This window comes from Bemisia tabaci, chromosome 3 (genome assembly GCF_918797505.1).
Source record: "Bemisia tabaci chromosome 3, PGI_BMITA_v3".
Lineage (NCBI taxonomy): Eukaryota > Metazoa > Arthropoda > Insecta > Hemiptera > Aleyrodidae > Bemisia > Bemisia tabaci.
In genome coordinates, this window is record NC_092795.1 from 31,394,080 (window position 1) to 31,414,565 (window position 20,486).

A 20,486-nucleotide genomic window follows, 5' to 3' on the forward strand; every position below is an offset into this window, starting at 1 on the left:
TCTGATTTTTAATGAGGTGTTGCAAATTTCTAACTCAAATATTTGGCCAATATAACCTAAAGAAGAACAAACTAACAAAGATTAGCCGTACGTTTAGGTTACTTTGTATTCTATTGTCCATCTAATACATAACGTCGATTAGTGTTTCTCACTGTGTAGTGGTCCATTCTGCCGTGGTGAGAAAAATGATTATTCGAATGTTCCCGAATTTACTCGCAGAAAATAATTATTCTTAAATGAAGTTATCAATATTTTTCTTGAAATTTTCAGACACTTTAGATCAAACTACAGACAAAATTTTCTGAAATTTTTGAAGAAAAACACCTAAAAATTTTCCCGATCATTGAAGATTTGCCAAAGAAAATTTGGCAACGCCTGAAGGCGTATACAGCGTTTTTCTTTAGCTCTGCATCATTGCCGAAGATAAGAAAATCAACGCTAGAATATCGGTTTGGGCGTGCTCGCATGTCTTACACTTTTCGAGAAAATCAACAAGTGAAGGCGGGTAAAAATTCGACCTCGTATATTTATAGTGGGACTCTTATTAGCGAATTTTCGACAGCTTGGGGTTGGACGTTGGACGAGACATCGAATTCCTCGCTGATGTCATCGGTTAAAACGGCGTAACTTCTCACGTCGCGTCGTAGAGAATGACTGGGCGAGGGGTTTGTCCGTGAACGTCCCAACGCTAATTATGAACCGAGCATGACAGCATGTTGCACTTTCTCAGGTGACGATCAACTTTGCGACGTAAACATTTGGACGCCGTACCGCGCGTGTGGCGAGATCCAAACTCTCATGCGAGATCTCTTGTCACCAAAAACCACTCGCACTTTAAAAAAAAGTAACAGGGATTTCGGTTAACGTGGGAAATAGAATACAAAGTAACCTGAACGTGCGGTTAATATTTTTTTGGCTCGTTTTTTCCTCGGGTTACAATAGTCGAATGTCCGAGTTGCAAATTTGCAACCTCGTTAAAAATCTTATGGTGCGAGACGCCAGGACCGGACCCGAATCGAGATTATCGACGGTGTAAGTCGGCAATCACATAACTCGGTTTGCGACGTCGCAGACTTCCTGTCATACTTTATTTTTTAAACGGAAAACTACTCAACGGCAATTCTTTAAAACTGCCGTAATTTGTCTTCTCTGTGCTAAGAAAATTCTGCAAACATTTCGAGGAATGATGTCGATTTGTTCTTCTTTAAAAAAATAAAATAGAGGCGGAGTTTTTCAGACACCGCAAAACGAGATATGTGGTTGCGGACACACGCCGTCGATATACGTTTCACGCAGACCAGCGACCGCACCGTGTTTGGTGTTGGTGCAATGCGTGAAGTATTCATGCAGTCTTGTAGGCGCTAACCCGCTCTGAGCGCTGACCGGCGCGCGGCGACCGCACTGTGCTGGGTGCGATGCGTGAAGTATTCATGCAGTCTTGTAGGCGCTAGCATGCTCTGCGTACCGACCGGCGACCGCACTGTGTTTGGTGCAATGCGTGAAGTATTGCTGCAGTCATGTAGGCGCTAATACGCCTTCATAATTGTTGCAGATTGCGTGGGAGAGCGCGATTTCAAGCAAAATTAGACCTTCCTAGCCGCAGAGAACTACCGCGATATCTCATAAACTGGAGGTTACAAATTAATAAATGTATTGTCTCTAATAGGAAATTGTGTGCTCTTTATGAAAGGTCCGTGAACATTTTTCAGCGGGATTGATTGTTTTTGAGATATTAGCGAAAAAGCTGTCGCTGGCGGCGTATTTTGGCCTCCGCGCCCCCCTTTTTTCAAGATGGTGGCCTTAGCCGATAGCCGATTCCGATTGACTTTTGTTACCTTGTTCGTGTAGCCTATTCCAACATGCCCGGGTCGCAAAGAAGCCTTCTATACATTGACTTTCCCATGCAAAGAAATGCTAGATTGACAGGACTACAATTTTTGAATCTGATCCGTCTTTTTTTCTCTTGTTGGTAAACCTTTCGTTTCAATCCCATTTTTAACGGCAAGCTGTGTCTTTACACAGTACATTTTTTATGCTACATTTATATCGACGAATTTGTATGCAGAACGTGGACCGTTTCTACAGATCTAGCGTTTTTCTCACGGCCGTATTTCGGCCTCTCTGTTAAATTCCCGACTTCGTCGCAGAATGTCCGATTCCGCAGTACATCAACGCCTAGAGAAAACACGCAGCGGAAGTATAACTACAGACGAAGAGCTTTTACGTCGGTAACCTTTTTTTTTTTAATTGACACTATGAAAAATAGCAGTAATTACTTTACCCTACTGCCCCATTGGTAAGAATGTGCGCCTGCCTCTTGAGCGTATCATCCACGTTTTCTGGCGAGTATAGGTTTATAGGTGAATTGAACTGGTTGTTGACGATCATTCTTTGCGTCGCCATCGCTGCAAGTAAATGAAAAAGACATTTGTTAATGAGGAAGAGGTGCTAATGAGGTTTCGTCACACAGCAAATAACGGTGGATTGGTCGTGTTTAAAACTACAAGCGCCAGGACGTGCTAGAATACCTCAAAGAAGTTCGTATAACCAATTTTGAGTCAGAGGTTATACTATTTTATGGAACACTTAAGAGCCTTCTAGAAAATAACATCTTTGCTTACTTCGGGGAGGGGGTGGGCGGGAATTTTATCGACATGTGGCAAAAATGAAATATTTTATAACTATGCGAGCCTCGTTCAAAAGTTTAACTTGAGTTCAGAGATGGGTTTGATGGTACGGCATTGCAAATTTTACATCGTTAAGCATCAAAATATGTCTGCATATGTAATAATAATCGCGAAAACCGGATTTGAGCTCGTACGCTAAAAGCTTTCCTCTTACAAGGTTTCTTTTTAAACTTACGAACTAATTTCTCGGGGTCCCTATAAAAAGCAAATTTTAAGGAGGCCCTTTGTATGCAATGATTTTTTTAAAAAAAAAAAAGGAAGAAAAAAAATACTATTCAATTTCTCTAATTTTATTAAATTTCGCATGAGAAATCGCCTTTCTGTAACTCACGGTTCTTCTTTCTTCTACATCTAAAAAATCTACCCAAAAATATGATTTATCCCGTGTCGTGGAAGTGTGAGAGAATCGGTCCACGCATACAATCCCGACTATCGGGCGAGATAGAGGAATTCAAAAATAAATCGATCGGCGAGGAACCATTAAAACTTCATCACTGGCACCTTTCCCATCTACGAAAGATGTGTGTATGATAGATGATCGGCGCGTCCTCCGTGTACTACATTGTTATTACTTAAAAATAGCTTCAACCCTGGAATCTCGGCGGAGTTGGGGGTGGCAGTGTGGATTCGGTCAAGGGTGGGGGGTGACGAGGAGAATGGGGCGGAATCTGTACAGACCGCGGATGACAAAGTTACCGCCCGATCTATACGCTCCTGTTTAAGTTCCGCATCATTTACGATATGTACGACATCGACAAATACGCCCACGCAACTAAGCTAATGCACCTTCTCTAAGTACCTCACGTTGCCACGTTTCTCTCTATGTTGGTGTATACTGAAGAATTCCTCGCTCCTCCACCGGCGCACAGTGAATCCAGTCAATGAGATAGGTCGGACATGAAATTTTTCATTAAAACTGCAAATTTTGATGTTTATTTCGTCACATTTTAAACTACAAGGGGTGCCTCCAGAATAAAATTTCACGAGGAAACCAATGGAGCCTTTTTTAGAACCTCAAAGTTTTATATTAACGGAGTTAAAAGCGTTTAAAGTTTCCAGATTTTGTCCGACCCATCCTATTGATTCGGTCCAGTGTGCGGCGAATATATCGATGACCAACGTGCGAAACCACGTATCTCCGTTTGCGACGCTGCAGACTTCCTCCCGTCTTTGATTTTTTCTTTTCGAATCTAGTCAACTTGACTGTGATTCGGGCTTCTTGCTAACTTCAGCAAGAGCAACGAGAAAATTTGCAATTTTCGAAAAATGGCTCGAAACAACGATAATCGCGTCGGAAAAGTCTGAAATACTCTCCTAACTCCTTAATTTCCTTAGGAAAGATGCGTTTTTTAAAGCTTTCCGCTTCCAAAATGAAACCACGGCACAGGTTAACACTTCGTAAGAGGAATCGTTCTATCCAACTCTTGCGCACTAGGATGATGCGCAATATTCAACATGGGGGCGCATATTTCTTGAGAAGAATGCAGATATATCTTATCACGTTCTATCATTTTTTCCTATCATATAGATCTTTTAGATGTAGAAGAAAGAAGAACCCTATGTTGCAGAAAGGCAATTTCTCATGCGGAATTTAACGATATTGGAGAAATTGAATAGTAATTTTTTTGAAGCATTCAACAGCAAGAGAAAAGAGAAAGTTTGCAATTTTCAAAAAATGGGTCTAAACAACGATAATCGCGTCGGAAAAGTCTGAAATACTCTCTTAACTGCACAATATCCGGAGGAAAGATGCGTTTTTTAAAGTTTTCCGCTTACGGCACAGGTGAGCACTCCGTCAGAGGAGTCGTTCCATCCAACTCTTGCGCACCAGGATGTTACGCAATATTCAACATGGCTGACGCTTCCGCGCCCAAATCGTGGGGAAGCGTAATGGTCAAAGAAAAGCGCAAAGAAAATTTGGTAACAAACACGCCAGTTGATAAAATCCCGCCTCGTCACGTGTGTTTTGGCGGGTTGACGGCGGCCATGTTGAATATTGCGTAGCATCCTACTGCGCGAGGGTTGGATGGAACGACTCCTCTTTCAAAATGCTCACCTGTGCCGTAGTGTCGTTTTTGAAGCGGGAAGCTTAAAAATGCATATTTTCTACGCAGATTGTGAAGTTAGGAGTGTCTGTCCCGCTGTGCTCATCGTGCTTTTTGAGTCATTTTTAGGAGAAATAACTCCTCATTTTGCTCGTTGGCCCATTATTAATTGAAATTTTGACCCCCTTTTTTAAAGAGTAATAGAGATTGTTTAGCGGCGGAAATTGAAAATCGTCACTTCGCAATGTACCGATCGATTTGAGTTTCCAAACATACAATTGTTCAATCTTTGTACGTTGAATACAATCGTAGAGATCCCGAAGAAATTGCTTTTAAACACTGGTCTTTTTTAAGTGTTTGATAAAAATCGGTTCCACTCGCAGCTCGCCCGCCTTTTAAAAGCTCAAAAGTGACACATTGGCACCACTGTTTTGAAGAGTGTTTCACCAACGTTTTGGCACAAGAAACGCCCATAAATGTCGAACTAAACCGGAGTTATAGCGTTTTAAAGTTCGCAGCTCAAGAGCACGTAGTTTCAAGAAAAAACTGTATCAGTGTTATTACCATGTTTAGGTTTCAAAATTGGCAAATCAGTATGTTCTTTCACACCTCCCAGTAGCCCGAAGTTAAAGTGCCCACATTTCCTTTTAATATTGTTCTTAGCGATACTAGGAACAGCTTCTTTTCAAAAATTTAATTTCCGATTTCTGAATCAAGCAAGATGGAACTCCTCCACAGATAAATTTACCTTATTTCACTGATATCTATTTTAGCTTTGGCAGCTCGTCTTATACTCGTACCTATCTGAACCACATGTTGCAGTAAGAAACCATACTTACCATTTCTAGCTCACCTATATAAACAATTATCTGCACGCGAAAACTGATGGTACGTTTGTTGTTACTTAAATGGGCTAAAATAGTAGCTACCTATCTCAATATGTTGTCAATTTGTTTTCGACTTTTGACAATTTTTTCAGTGTGAGATCCTACATTATCTCTATTTTTAAAAATGTTTCGTCGCGAATTCCCTTCGGCGTCAAGTAACCATCCAAACGGACCATTGGACAAGGTTCGAACTAGGAAAAAACATCAAATGGTCTCTACTCAAAATATTACGTGAAAACCATTCACACAACGAGATGTCCGAAAATCAAATCCTGAGCGAAATATTAACAGATCTAATGGAAGTTAAATCGTATAAATGACGTCATTTATATTGTTGCCTGTCAACGATTGTTAATTTTGTATAAACACTTGCTCCTTCTTAGGGAGTTGATATCCAGACTTTTCCTTGTGTGAATGGTTTTCCTCGTAAGATTTTGAAGGGAGAACATGTTACGTAGTACGCGCCTCAATTAATATGCCTTTTCTAGGGACCCATTATTTAGTAAAAATAAATATCAAATATGAGTTCTTGATTTTGTAGTTAGGTCACAAGCTAGTGATAAGGGAAGTAATTTTTCAATCAGTAATTCAAATCCATGAAAGTAATTTTTACAATCTATATTTCGAGTGAATGAAACTTTCAGACAGAAATTGTTACGGTACTACACTACTACTCTCGCGCGATACTATGATATTTGTTTCATGTATGATTGCGAATGGTACGTATAGCCCAGCATTTCACAATCGGCGAACGATTGATTTGAAAACGTCGGAGCGACCGAGTTGGGACGATGAAGAAGGTCGCCCAGTGTATTCCATATTTCTAATTTTTTTAGGAAAAAAAAATTGTTCCTCGCACAGTAGTTTCTGAAGAGTAACGTTTTTCACAAGTTTTAAATAATGGAATTGCTTGAGGCCGCAAATGAAAGTAAGTACACGCGTTTTGGATGGATGACCATTTGCCAGGTTTTTCGATGCTTGCTTTTGAAGTCAAAAGGCAAGTAGCATGCCAAAACAAACGCGTGATTCGCCGTTCCTCAGATGATGGAGCGTAACTACATTGCCACGATGCGAAATTTCAACTTGTACGTAGTAATTTTACTAAGAAACTTGTGGGCATTTCCCATTGCATATTTCCCCGATTTTTCCCTTCGTTACATTTTTATCAGCAAATTTTTGGACAGAAATTGCACTGTCACATTCCTTCAATAATTGAATTGTGTTGAAGTCAATTTGCAACATTGAAATGGCATTACGTTCTCCCGTCTAGCAATGACGAAATATAATCGTAATCTGTCCATCTCCTTAAGGTAGAGAAAATGTTCGCTCTTTCGTCGCTCTCGAACTCTTCAAATTGTCACGAAAATTTTCATCAAAAGAGTTATACGAAGCACCTAGGACATTTTTTATCAACAAATCAAGAGCTGGCTTTCAGTGCATTTTCCGAAGAGATTGGTACAGTTTTCCTTAACAGTATTGCTTTTTATCTCATAAGTAATGTTGCCACAACATCGTTGAAACACAACCCATTCTATATGGATCGCATTTAGCAAAAAGGAACCAGCGATTACAGCGATTTTTCAAAATCGTGCAATTTCTTCCTCTCTTTTAAAAGTACGCAGTATATTCACAGTATTCGAATTCGCACAATTATTTTTCTTTAAAATTAACAATTTTCTTGTGGGGAACAAAAACTATTTGCCACTCTGGGAGATTTCTCGGATAGTTAAAAAGAAGCAACATTTTTACAACACTGTGATCGCGGGTTCCTTTCTGCTTAATGCGATCTATATTGCAACGGCTTTAGGGATATTGAGAGCTTGAGACAACGTTGGCAGTATCCCTTCGCAGGGGGCGGGTAGTTGCCAGTTGCTCTCAAATTGAAATGATGACGAAGTCAAGCGAATTCCCACAAATCTGTAACTCGTGAAACGGTTCTCTCGAAAACTAGGAAGAGGCACCGAAACTAGTGCGCGTGTGTGTGTCTAGGTCCGTCGCATAGCGAAAGGTCAGTTCGTGAGTAGGTGCCAATTTCGCAAAGCATTGACCCTCCGAGGAGGAATTCACCAATTGCAGCCCCCCGTTCGCCCCCTCCCGCGTGCACCCGCACCTAATCGGACTGTCGAAACGGAGCTTACCTGATAATTTTGGCCACGGCGATCGGGAATCGGGATTCGGGTGGTTTGGAGATCACTATCAGGGCTATGCACTATGGACTAACGCGGGATACCTACAGCAAATAGTTCGCGCGCTTATCTTGTTTTGGATCTAAGGGTGGAGGAGGCGGAAGGGACGGGGGTGGCGAAGGTGGTGGGGGTGGGGGGGGATAAAGATGCGGGTGCTTGCCCCGTGCGGTGGGAGGATCCGGCTATTTCTGTCCCCCGCGCTTTTGCATATTGCTGGATCTCGGCGCTCGACTATTTACCTTCATTCCATTTTCACATTCTTTCGCTTCATTCCTGATTTATATCGCGGTCCCAGCGGGCTGTGTCGTTACTGCGCGATCGGCCCCGGTCGCGGGTCGGTCCCTATCATATTTCAATGACTCACCCAGTCGCGGCAAGTATGTTGCTCTTACGCGGATGTCGTCCGTTTCTACAATTTTTCCGACTGTTTGGGGAGTCGCCGGTGTTCAATGTTCGCCCCACGGGGTGTCTAGCATCAGGATTTTCCCGATTCCATCAGGATTTGATCTCGATTTCATCGGGATTTGAGGAAAAATCGGTCGGAAAATCAGGATCCGAGAAAAGTCGGCCGTCCGATCAGGTTTTTTTAATCGAGCTATTCACTGGAAAAACACATTGGAACTTGAGTCCAGACTCTTAAAAACATCGACAAGAAAAAATACTCTTGATTCAATCGGATTGCTCAGATCAAGAACCAAGCCTCTTAATTTGAGCGGATTTCCTTTTGATTTAAGCTTAAATCTTATTGAATCAAGAGTATTTTTTCTTGTCAATGTTTTCAAGAGTCTGGACTCTAGGTCCAATGTTTTTTTTCCCAGTGTTTCTGTGAAGTCACATACGCCTAATTTTTCTCCGCAAAAAATCAGGATTTGGAAATATTATGAAATCAGGATTTCATCAAGATTTCCCAAAATGAAAAAAAAACTGGACAATATTTTAGGATGATTTTGAAATGGACTTCATTTTGCCACACTAGGGTCGTTCACAAATTACGTCACCCACTGGGGATGGGGCTTGGGGGTGAGTGGTGTGTAGGAGGGGGGAGGGGAAGGGTTAAGCAAAAGTGTCGTCAGTTTATCATACTGAGAAAAGGAGTGGATTTTCGATTTGTTTAATGTGCTCAACGTTGATTTCGAGCCATTTTATCAATTTAATTTGTGATACGCCTGCAGCAAAGGTTTGCTACAACCCCACATTTACGCAAAAAGGGGAATCCCGCTTGAAATTACATGACGTAATTTTTAGGGGGAAGGTCTAAAGGTGAGTGACACGTAGGTGGTGACATAGGAGGAGGGAGGGGTCAAAAAGTCGGGGGAAAATAGGTGACGTAATTTATGGACGGCCCCACTACATTTCTGTCTCATCCGTTACAATTCCCACGGGCGGAACTAAGAACTTTTTCTTGGGGGGGGGGGGGGGGGCAGAAGGGCACCTCGTCAAGAGAGATTCAGGGGACACCAAAAAAATGACCGTCAAGGGGATTTGTGGGTTTCCTCCAGCTACAAAGAGGAGCCCAGGGGATTTTCCTATCTTCAGAGAAGGGCACGAAGGGTCTCCTCGTAATTTTTTTTTTAAATTGAGTCAAATTTAAATAAAGCAGTCGTTTTGAAACGGCGACAGCTTGCAAAATTTGTTTGTGCCTTTTTTTGCTCGTTTTTCATGCGCTTAGCACAAGTATATCTCAGGATAAGGGTTGTTATTTGAAAATGCAATGTTGGCTCGCACAGACGCCTCCGTGGCGAGGGTGAGGGAGGAGGTTAAAAGAATTAGTTCCTTCTCATCTTGAAACGCTGCCTACATCAATTTTGTACCTATCTCAACTCAATTTTCTCGAAAATTGTAAGGGTATTCTAAAATTTCTGGATAACCTCGCACGCCTACGGAATTTTTTTAAAAGTGCGATATTTTCCAGATGATTGATCGCTGATTTTCTGATTTTTTCCTGGTCCCAAACTTTAAGAAACACTGAAGGATCTAATTTTTTACGAAATAAAATTGAGGAAATTTCAAGACTTTACTGATTTACTTGCAAGTTCAAGTAATTTACTCGCGTTTCAATGCAGAAATTTGTACCGAAAGTAAGTTTTGAAATGAAATGCTTCGCAAGTAATGCCTAGCGAAACACCTGTTTTTAGTGCCCAACCACAGTCTCAACCTTTTACCTATAATCTTTTTTCTGTTTTCAGACATGAACATTCCAGATCCTAGTCCTGAGCACCTACAGGTTCTTCATAATCAGTTCGGTCATTCAAATTTTCGACCTTTGCAATGGAAAATAATATACACTCTTCTGAAGGTAAAAGACACTAAATATATAGCTTTCATGAAAAGTCACCTTAATTAGAATTTCCGGTTTTAATTTATCAATGGCTGCAGACTCGTTACATTTTTAATTTGAGTGGCATACTGTAGGAAAATTGATCTTTTACATCAATCCAAACAGCAAGTCACTTTCAAAATATGTCAAATTTAAAAATTAGCATAAAAAAACATGATTGTAATACTAACTTTCAATTAGTTATAATAAATAATTCAATTCGCACACGTCATCAAAAATCTATTCAATCAGTGGTACATATTAATTATTTTTTCATCACAGCAAAACAATCTATCTTCTACAGTTGACTGAACCAAAATTTAACATAAAAAATCAATTGCCACAAATGTAATTTTGCTAACATTTGAGTTCTAAAGCGTTGGGTGCAGAAAGATCGCGTAATTAAAACGAGAAAGATGCATTTTGCACCCAATGTGTAAATTCGGAATTATCTGGAGGTAACTGAAAACAGAACATTCTTTCTATAACCATTTTCATCTCCTTTTCTTGTTTTATTTTTTTTTAATTTGTTCTTATGCAGGAAAAAAGGGACCTTGTTGTTGTAATGGCCACAGGTTATGGCAAAAGTTTATGCTACCAATACCCACCTGTATTTGCGAAAGGTCTGGGCATCGTCATTTCGCCTCTTATCTCATTGATGCAGGATCAAATTCTTTCCTTACAGGTCAGTTCTTTTCATTTCATGAAATTCTCTCACAACATTGTACAATTCTTAATTAAAACATTTCTTCTCCATTTTCTCCAACCTTTTGCATATAAAGGGATCCCATGTGTCATGAGGAATATAAACAAATTTGGAACATATCTTGATAAATAATAAGAAGCATTTAAGCTTCTTTCATTGAAAGGAAGAAAATGATGAATCGAATGAATGCATGTACGACTATCAAATCGAATACCTGCCGAATTCAATGGTTGGAGTATCAACTGTGGTCCAATTGATTAAGTCAAATTTGTTTGCATACAATGAAGCCTCTAAAACCAATTTCATGCATAACGTTAGGGTCTGTTGAGTTAATTAAAATGAGGTGTTTAAAAAAAAAAATTAATGAGGGGTCCATTGGGAATTGTATTTGGGAGATACATGAATGCATTCTTATGATTTTATATTAGTGAGGTGTCTCAGTATGTGATTATTATATTTTTCATTACTGTCTTTTATTTACAATATTGGAACACTGCTTAAAGAAAAAATGTTTAAAAATTTAAAGGAAATTAAATTATGATAAACTGAAGTTATGGATTTTTTACTGTTTGTGCTTACATTCTGAGAAAATTATAGCTATTATGAATTTTGGATGGGAACTATTTTTCAACCTACCCTAGGGTGGGCTTTTCTAAATAAACTAAAATTGGATTGCCATACCTTTATCTACTGGATCCTTGTATGCATATCAATCAGATAAAAAAACTTTGGTTTGATCAGTTATGCAGCAATTTAAAGAGAACATTTTTTAAGAATCTCATCGTATTTTTTCAACAGACATCAAACATCTCAGCGTGCTGTTTGGGTTCTGCTCAAACTGAAAAACATGCAGTCATGGACGGATTAATGAAAGGAAAATACAGAGTTCTATATGTGACACCAGAATGGTGTCAAGATAGTAACAGAGACTTCCTTGCGGAACTCCATAAAAAAATCAAGATTACTGTGGTTGCCATCGATGAAGCACATTGTGTGAGCCAGTGGGGCTGCGATTTCAGACCGGATTATCGGTATGTATCAAAGAGCCTCTCATTCACACTAACTCTAACAGAAAGAAACCAACTGTATAGATACTTTTTTAAAAGCAGCTATTGGTTCTGAGAAAGTATGATCAATCGGGTAATGGCTATTTTTTGCAGGGTTAAAATATAGTTTACCCGATGTAAAATCTCGTGAAAAAACCAAAGAGTTCATTCATAAGTTCAAAAAAATCAGTTCTAAGGAGAGAAAAAGCTCTCAAAACGCCAACAGTTGAGTTGAAGTAGCAATGCAATCCCTGGAGTTGTGTTCAGCCGATCAGCAAACACTGTTCCCCTGCTAGGCTATGTCATCAGAGCCTGCCAAAAATATCATTTCGAACAAGTCCTTTTTTTGGCATTTTCAAAACGGAGTCTCTTGGCCATTTAGGGTTAAAGGAATCTGAAATAATTCCTAGATGCGTAGTACCCTCTATACTTTCATAAAATGGATTTTAAAAAAATGGGTGTCACTGAGCCATTTTTCATCTTTGGAATGAGCCTATGAAAATGGTGCTTCTCCGCTAAACTCTGCCCATTTCATCTTGGTTTTTTTAACTTAACTCTCTCATTACAGGTTACTCTTATTTATGCTTTATTATTGTTTTGCAGTGAGTAGCTTCCTTTTATAAGAGAACAAAACTAAAAAGGTGGGGGATAGGAGGTCAAAAAAGATCACTGTAGGCATACCTTCTTTTTGAAAACTTTGCCCATCATTTTGACTTTTCATATTCATAACACTAGAGTCCCTCTAGACCGTCCATTTTCCCGTTTTCTTGTGGCTGTTGTGACTGTCTCATTGTGTTGAATAATCAAGGGCAACTGTGCTTCACTCAAGTAATATGCCTGTAGTGAACTCAATTCCTTTAATTATGTTAATCTTGACCAATTAATCGATAAGTTGAATTTTTGTTCCAGAACTTTAGGTTTGTTGAAACAAGGACTGAAAGATGTGCCTTTTATAGCACTAACAGCAACTGCCACCACCAAAGTTAGACAGGACATTAGTCAATCATTGAGGCTTAGAAACCCTGAAATGATTTGTACCGATTTTGATCGTCCTAATTTATTCTTGAGTGCATCTTTTCGATACTCAGCTCAAGATGACATGGAAACAGCGGATAGTGTGTTTGATGACTTTAAAAAACTAATGGTCAGAGATGGTTTAAATTTTAAATTTGAAGGGTCAACAATTATTTATTGTCCAACCAGGAAGAGGACGGAAGAAATAACCCTTGTTTTAAAACGTAAGTAACTTTTCCTCATCATTCTGAATGCTATCTTCCTTAATTTTCGCGGGGTAGGATCCAGAAAGCATTCACTCGTTTTCACCTTAACTTAAATTTTTGCAATCAAAATCAGTGATTCAAGAGACTCAGCATAAGTTCAACTGAGATATGCTTTTTTTTACTCATCTCAAATGTTAGTTCTAATCCTAGACACAAATATAATTTTCTTATCAAAAAATTTTCCTAAGATTTTCTATCGACTTTCTGGAGTTACAAGTTATGGGGCAAATTTTAGAGAATTTTGCCTGAAATTTCCTTGTATAGCCCAAAGTTATTTTTCTTCATCAAATGTTAGTTTCTCATCTGCATATCTTGTGCCCATTTTACAAAAATTAATTTAATAATCTAGGAAATCGTTGTTTTTTTCATTTTATTAATTTTACTTCTATCTCTAGGTAATGGAGTCACTTGCGAAAGTTATCATGCTGGATTAAATTTAGAGAAGCGCCAAAAAATTCATGAAATGTTTGTGCGGGATGAATTGACTGTGATATGTGCAACTGTTGCATTTGGAATGGGCATTGATAAACCAGGTACTAAGTGGATTCTAAGTTATTTTCTTCAGCTTTTCTGCTATTATTTTGCATTCAATCACTTTTCTCATGAAATTTTTGCCAGAAAATCATTTTTACAACAATGAGGAATGGAACTAGCCCGAGTTTTTGATAAAACCTGTCGTTCACTCACAAGATGGCATCTAAGCTCTGCAAGAATATGGTATATGTCATTGTTATAAGTCAAGAAGCACAGTCCAACTTTGGTGTCCCCAACGGCAGATGCCTAAGCCCCATGAGGGCTTCATCAGTCAGTGTGGACCTAACGACAACTTCTACCTATACTACTTATGGTCCTCTTTTAATGCATGTGCTTGTTCAGGCAGAATAATAATTATAATTTCCGATTCAATTTTTTATCGTGAATATAAAAATTAATCAGATCTCTCTCGTTAAAAGCAAGTCATCTAAATGTTGATTACTCAAATTTTCAGATGTTCGTTTCGTAATTCATTATGGTGCTCCAAAAGAAATAGAATCGTACTATCAAGAAGTGGGAAGAGCCGGTCGAGATGGATTGCCCTCCCGTTGCCATGTGTTCTACAGACCAGCTGATTTCTCCAGCAATAAGTATGTGAAATTGTTTTAATACTGCCTACAGTTATTAATCTGTTGGTTTCAGAAAATAAATAAAATTATTATTTACCTTGAAACCAAACTGTATACTAAAGAACAGGCATCCATACTTTGGATACATCTTGAATGTATACTAGAAAATTATTTCAGAGAAGTATCCAAAAGTTGAACCCAGATCTTTTTTGAGAACTAAAAGGTGAAAGCCACCAGTTTAAAGACAGAATAACCAGTAAGGTACTTACACCTTGATAATGATATTGATGGCAGCTTTCAAGAGCAAGATCATTAATGTAATATGCAGTTCAAGAAATGTGACACTCTGGTAGTTATTGTTGGTGAAACTGTATAATCTTATTTTACCTTTGTCTTTTTTGCAATTATTTCAATGTGAGTCAAAAAATAAAGAATATTTACAGAAAACCACACAAGAAAAAGTTCAAAAACAACGTAAATGCTCACTTGTGCCTAAACTTATACTTACCAATATTTCAAAAAATTTTGCCGGTTTCACTCTCTAGCATCCTCACACAAGGCAACACAGTTTTGCTGAGGATGCTGGAAAAACGAAATGCGTCTACAATATCAATATCAACTAACGCACAAGTGAGTACTATTTACAAGGTTCTTGAGGAAATGTAGAATTATAAGCCAGGTACAGATAGAAACATCAGCAGAAATTAAAGTTAAAAAGTTTGAAGACTCGCCTAATCTACAAAACAATGGCACTAATTACTTATTCTGAGGCTCCAATCAAGTCGTTAAAATTTTTCTCAGGGTATATGTATTACCTTCAATTATCTAAAACTAACACTCAATTTAAGCTTGTCCGCTAATTTTTAAGGTGAGTTTTCATTTTTAATTCATTTCTATTTTTCCAGACACTTCTTTGTAAATCTAAAAGGAGATTATAAAACACATCGGGTCAAAATGGCAAGACTTTTGGAAAACTACCTGGAAACCAAAGGCTGTAGACGTCGACTTTTACTGTCATATTTTCAAACTGTAGATGAAGCTAAGATAAAACAAAACAAAAAATGCTGTGATAACTGTCTTCGAAGGTTAGTTTTTTTATATAATTTTTTAAGAATTCAAAGTTTTGGAAACTACAATGAAAATAATCATTCAAACAAAAGTAAAGTGACCGCTACCTATTCTGTTTGATTTTAATTGTTTTTTTGTTTAAGCTTTTAATTGTTGTATTTCTCCAGTTATCAACAGTTCCATTCTCATTATCAGTACGTCTCCTACTTTTACAACAGTGTACGATCATGCCGTTTTGAATTTTAAAAAGGCACTTTCAATGCATTATGAATTATCCTGTCTCGGGCAATACAAATCTGCAGGAAGCAATTGTTTTAAAATTACTGAGAATTTTAGTGCTGAGCTCGAAAATGACGTTGTTTTTTCTTTAAAGCCAGCAATTTTCTGGAGTATCAATATCCTCCTCAAAAAACAGATTTTCCAAGGGAAATTCAATTTGCCAAGATATTGATGGGCATAGAGAAGAAATAAAAGTCATTTTTGGATTAAACCCTAAAAATTCCAGAAGTATTTGCTATCAAACCCTCCGGATTTTTTTTAGAACAGACCTGTGTAATTATTATTCTCTCTTTAATTTGTTTTGTTTTTTTTTTCCTTAATAGTTCCAGTGTCTTGAATAAGTATAAAAATCATGTGGAAGTGAATTTAGATGAAGATGCCAAATTACTGATAAAAGCTGTTAAATATTTCAATGGTAAATCTGGATTAACAAAACCTATTCAGTTTCTTCGTGGCCAAAATACTAAATTCATCCAAGGCTTCATGCGGAGAAGTGAACTGTACGGCAAAGGACAGCACGAATCAGAAATTTGGTGGAAAGCATTAGGTATTAAACCAAGCATTTATTTGTTTTCAATTTATGTTTATTATCTATCTCAGCGGCGTGGCGTGATTTGCGATGTATCGATTGTTCTACCTTTTAAACCAATGGTAAAGAATCGATTGTTAAAGTGTTCGCTGCGAACACCCTGTTTATCGATCCTTTTCCATAGGTTTAAATGGCATAACAATCGATGTATGGCAATTCACGCCACGCCAGTGATCTATCTTGTAAATTTAGAAACCATTGTCTACAAGAAGACAAATTTTTTTTAGTCTGTACCAATACTAGTATTTGAACCTCATGAAACCTTTCGGTTGACGGTTGGCAAAATTGCATTTTGTTTCATTCCACTTACGCTTGACCAATTTTTCAGTACACTATCATCCGTTCTTTGACTATGGATATGTAGTCACTTTTCCAAAGAAAAAATTAGTATTTTCTGTACAGTTTTTCTCATTCCTTTGAGTAAGAAATCTATAATGAAAGTCGCAAAATACAGATTTTAATTGGGATGTTTTAACATCTCGGCTTTTGTTTGATTCTCTCACAGAAATACTAATTATTGTCGCAGGGTATTCTGCAGAGAGCAAAATAATAATCAGTTAGAATTCCAAGAAGTATGAATGTTAGTTTTCCTTTGGAAAGTAAGAAGTGACAAATCTGAGATATCACAAAATGAGGTACTTATTTTGTGACTTTCATCAATGTGATGACTTATTTTTTTGCAGGACGCATTTTGTTGAGGGCTGATCTCTTGGAGGAGAAAACTTGCCAGCCATTTGGTGGGTTTCGGCAGGGTAATTTTCCAATGAGCGTTGTGTGTGTAACTGAGGATGGGGAAAACTTCCTCCAAAATGGTGCTGAATCTCTCGGTATTAAATTGGAGCCAACAGAGGAACTTACCAAGCACACAAAGAAAAAACCTCAACACATCAAACCTCAATACTCTGCTAGTCCAGGCGAATATATCAAAGAAGAACCGAAACCAATACCGCAACCGGAAGTTCCTGCTGAGCCAACGGAAGCTGAGAAAGAATCTGAATTGGAGTTAGTACTTCAACAAAGTTTATACGACGCTCTCTTGAAAACTCGCCAGAACTTAGCCTTTCACTTCCAGATCATGCCATATGTTGTTGCTAGCAACCTTGCCTTACAAGCTTTGTGCCGTCATAAACCTCAAACAACGCAAGATCTAATGGAACTAGAGGGATTCAATGAAGCTAAAATAATGAAATTCGGAGAAGCCTTCATAAAAACGGTCAATGAAGTGGTATCTAAGTTCCGCAGTGAAAGAAAAACTGAAGTCAGTAGTGTTAAACTTGTTCCTCTGAATAATCTTATTGAAAAGACTGCAAGCTCTATTCATCAAGAAGTCCCTCAAACTAACTCAAACTTTGATTCATATTTTGAAGAGGACGATGATCTGTTTCAAAATTTCGATGATCTGGATGCAACGAGTTACGATGACTCGGTAAAAGAACTAAAGCCTCCCCCCAAACAAGAAGATTCCACATCACCAGAATTGCTAAAACCAGGCAGGTCCAGCATTAAACAAGAACCTGCAACAAACGCGGACAGTTTTTTCGATGAGGATATGGATTTGTTCGCTGATATCGAGATGCCTGAATCTAACTGTGTTCAGAAAGCGCAGTCCACTAACGGGGCTCCTTTCAAACAGTCTTCAAGTTCCCAAATGTGTGATGTTGAAGTGAAGCCTTTCAGTAAGTACGAAATGAAGCCCACCACAAGTGTTCCACCCGTAACAAGCTCATCCAATAAGGTTATCAACCCCTCAGGTCCTCGCCTTAAAAGTAGAATCAATACCCATAAGAAAATTAAGTACGATAGCAGTGATTCTTCGGATGAGAAGGAGGGAAGTGAATCAGAGTGGAAAACAAGGCAGTTGCCAGATTGGATTTTGGGCTCTAAGGCCAAAAGCACTATGAATTCTAAAATGAAGAAGAACAGTTTATTCAAATAAAGGACAAAGGACGTATACACTTAGTATTTTTCATTTTTTCTGAACTCGGGATCAAAACAAAAAGTCTCCTCCTAATTTTGAAGTAGTTTAAGTCTTGTGTTCAATACTCGTTGGAACGTTTGTTTTAAGTCATTTTTATTTTTGAAGTTTGCTTCACATCTAGAATACATATTTATTTTGCTGCAAACACAACATATCGTCTCCTGGATGCAGGATCTTAGCTTCAATAATAATAGGCGCACAGAGGAATGAAAGACCAACCATTCTTGTATTTTTAAGTGAAATGCAGATGGACTGCAACTTTTCAGATCACTGTGGTAGAACTATGATGTGAACCTTCATTTTAAAAAGACAGTTATATTGTAAGTTATTGTTTTATAAGTATTTCACCGGTTTTAACTTGTTCGTGCGATTACGTGCATAGGGAGTCTTGTTTTTTAGGTAATTATACACGGTGGCAAGTTCGTGAAAAATCAAAAAAAAAATATAGGAATCTCGTCGCATACTACTCAACGCCGGCAAATTAGGAAATTTTGCAACTAAACGTTGAATTTTCTTGTTCTGTCAAAACTTTTAAAGGTTCTAATTGTACTCATGCTCTCTACACTTCGTTTTGAATTAGACTATCAGACTCACATGAAGGATTCGAATACATAAAAGCCTCAGAAGATCAGGCAAACTTCAGTCAATTTTTGTATCTGAAACGCACGGAATAGTCCGGAACCTTCAAACTTCAAGGGAACTTATCACCTTGTAGTATGCTTTCCTGTTAATCTTAACTTGCCGCTTGCTAAATTATTTTTTTTTTTTTTTGTTCTGAGGAAAATGAATACAATTCATACAGATTCTCTATGTCTTTTGAAATTTTCACTGAAACAAGAATTCTATGATCTTCTCTCAATCTTTAATTGCTCATTAACATTTTAGGAAAAAAATGTCCGTACTTTTTGTTGCAAGAAAATGAAGTGAGAGAGAAAATTTTGAAACTGCAGTTCTGAGGATTGTGCGACAGTTTAATGTTGATTTTGCTTGGTCACTCTTGACACAAATTCAATGTAAAAAACGAACCAACAGTTTCTTTCTTTTTTTGCAGGAGTAAAATGTTAAGTGTATAAATTGTACAGTGTTATCTAGTTTAAATAATGTTTCTATGATTTATCGAAGCCTTATGGGATTTGACATTCGCGTTTATATGCTAGCCATACTAAAATGTATCTACCTCTTAAAAAGTCTTTTTTGACTATCAATTGGACTGAGTTAAGCAGAAAGGAACCAACCCACATCTTGGAAAAAATTGAGTTACGAGTGGTTTTGAACTCAACCACTGCTCTACTATCTATCGCCAAAAATTCAGAGTTTTTGTTGGAGCAAATTTTGCAGAAATTAAACTTGAAGTTTATCTTTTACATTGAGTCTTATGCAGGAGCTAAACTTTAAGCCTCTTTTTCTCGGTTCGATCCCGATGTGGCTTGGTTCCTTTCTGTTTAACTCCGTCCAATTGTTAGTAATATTGAATCGCCGCACTCATGCTCTGATCTTTTCAAGTGATCTCTTTGATCAATAAGTAAATAATGAAACTGTGAAACAATGTATTTCGGACTTTGTTTCATGTGTAATGTGTTTGTCCGTAATCCCGATTTCTTTTACGTTTCCTAATAGCTAGAACTATTTTTAAAGTGCTTATTGAGTAGTGAAGTGCATCGTGTCTTTGCTATCTTCAAAAATAATTACCCAGATAGATCCTAGATTTTCCCATCCAAGATAAAGAACAGACTGTTTTTTTTTCCTCTCCTAAAAAATTGAGTGTTCCAAGATACATCGTTTCATAGTTTCTATGTTGATGCACATACATTGCTCCCTCCATTGAAAATCAACATCATCGGAAAAAGTCACATCTAATGTTGAAAGTCTGAGAGTTCGTGAGCATGGCAAATACATAATGATGCTAACTGCTCAAGAAACCGAAATATTAAACCAGTACCCTGAAGTTTTTCTGTGCAACAGATCATGGCATAATGGTCAGTTGCACTGGTCACAGAACAGTGTTTTGATTCTTGATTCTTGTAGATTAGCTTGTACAAAGATCTGTCCAAACAACAACTTTCTACGTTCAATATTAACAGAGATATTGCGCTTTGAAGAATTCGGTTTATGACATCATCCACTGCGAAAGTGACACCATTAAACTCTTCCACCTTGGCTTCATTAATCAGAGAGACGTACATTTGCATTGCTTACTCAACAAAACTCGGATGAAAGCAAGATGGAAGAAACCAAGGGTGTCACTACCGCGGAGGATGGCGTCATGAACCGAATTTTTCAAAGCACTATACCTCGCTTAATATTGAAGACAGGAA

At 38.0% G+C, this 20,486-nt stretch overlaps 2 protein-coding genes across 4 annotated transcripts in view; one reads left to right on the forward strand and one right to left on the reverse strand.

The window, feature by feature from the left end:
- The window catches only part of LOC109043860 (uncharacterized), a 27,611-nt gene extending 19,716 nt beyond the window's left edge, over nucleotides 1-7,895 (reverse strand). Inside the window, exons 1-2 of one of the 2 annotated variants that reach the window (XM_019061191.2) lie at nucleotides 7,758-7,895; nucleotides 2,282-2,405 (exon numbers count right to left, since the gene is read on the reverse strand). In XM_019061191.2, coding sequence (XP_018916736.2) covers nucleotides 2,282-2,403 — 122 coding nt within the window. In that variant the 5' untranslated portion in view covers nucleotides 2,404-2,405; nucleotides 7,758-7,895. The remainder of the gene's footprint in view (nucleotides 1-2,281; nucleotides 2,406-7,757) is intronic. The other variant, XM_019061195.2, reaches the window with a different exon arrangement.
- Nucleotides 1-19,809, forward strand: part of LOC109043858 (bifunctional 3'-5' exonuclease/ATP-dependent helicase WRN) — a 40,798-nt gene extending 20,989 nt beyond the window's left edge. For both annotated transcript variants that reach the window (XM_072298161.1, XM_019061189.2), the window contains exons 2-10: nucleotides 9,992-10,101; nucleotides 10,664-10,807; nucleotides 11,627-11,859; nucleotides 12,784-13,112; nucleotides 13,550-13,687; nucleotides 14,143-14,278; nucleotides 15,163-15,342; nucleotides 15,928-16,151; nucleotides 16,877-19,809. In XM_072298161.1, coding sequence (XP_072154262.1) covers nucleotides 9,992-10,101; nucleotides 10,664-10,807; nucleotides 11,627-11,859; nucleotides 12,784-13,112; nucleotides 13,550-13,687; nucleotides 14,143-14,278; nucleotides 15,163-15,342; nucleotides 15,928-16,151; nucleotides 16,877-18,129 — 2,747 coding nt within the window. In that variant the 3' untranslated portion in view covers nucleotides 18,130-19,809. The remainder of the gene's footprint in view (nucleotides 1-9,991; nucleotides 10,102-10,663; nucleotides 10,808-11,626; nucleotides 11,860-12,783; nucleotides 13,113-13,549; nucleotides 13,688-14,142; nucleotides 14,279-15,162; nucleotides 15,343-15,927; nucleotides 16,152-16,876) is intronic.
- Nucleotides 19,810-20,486: the final 677 nt, after the last annotated feature.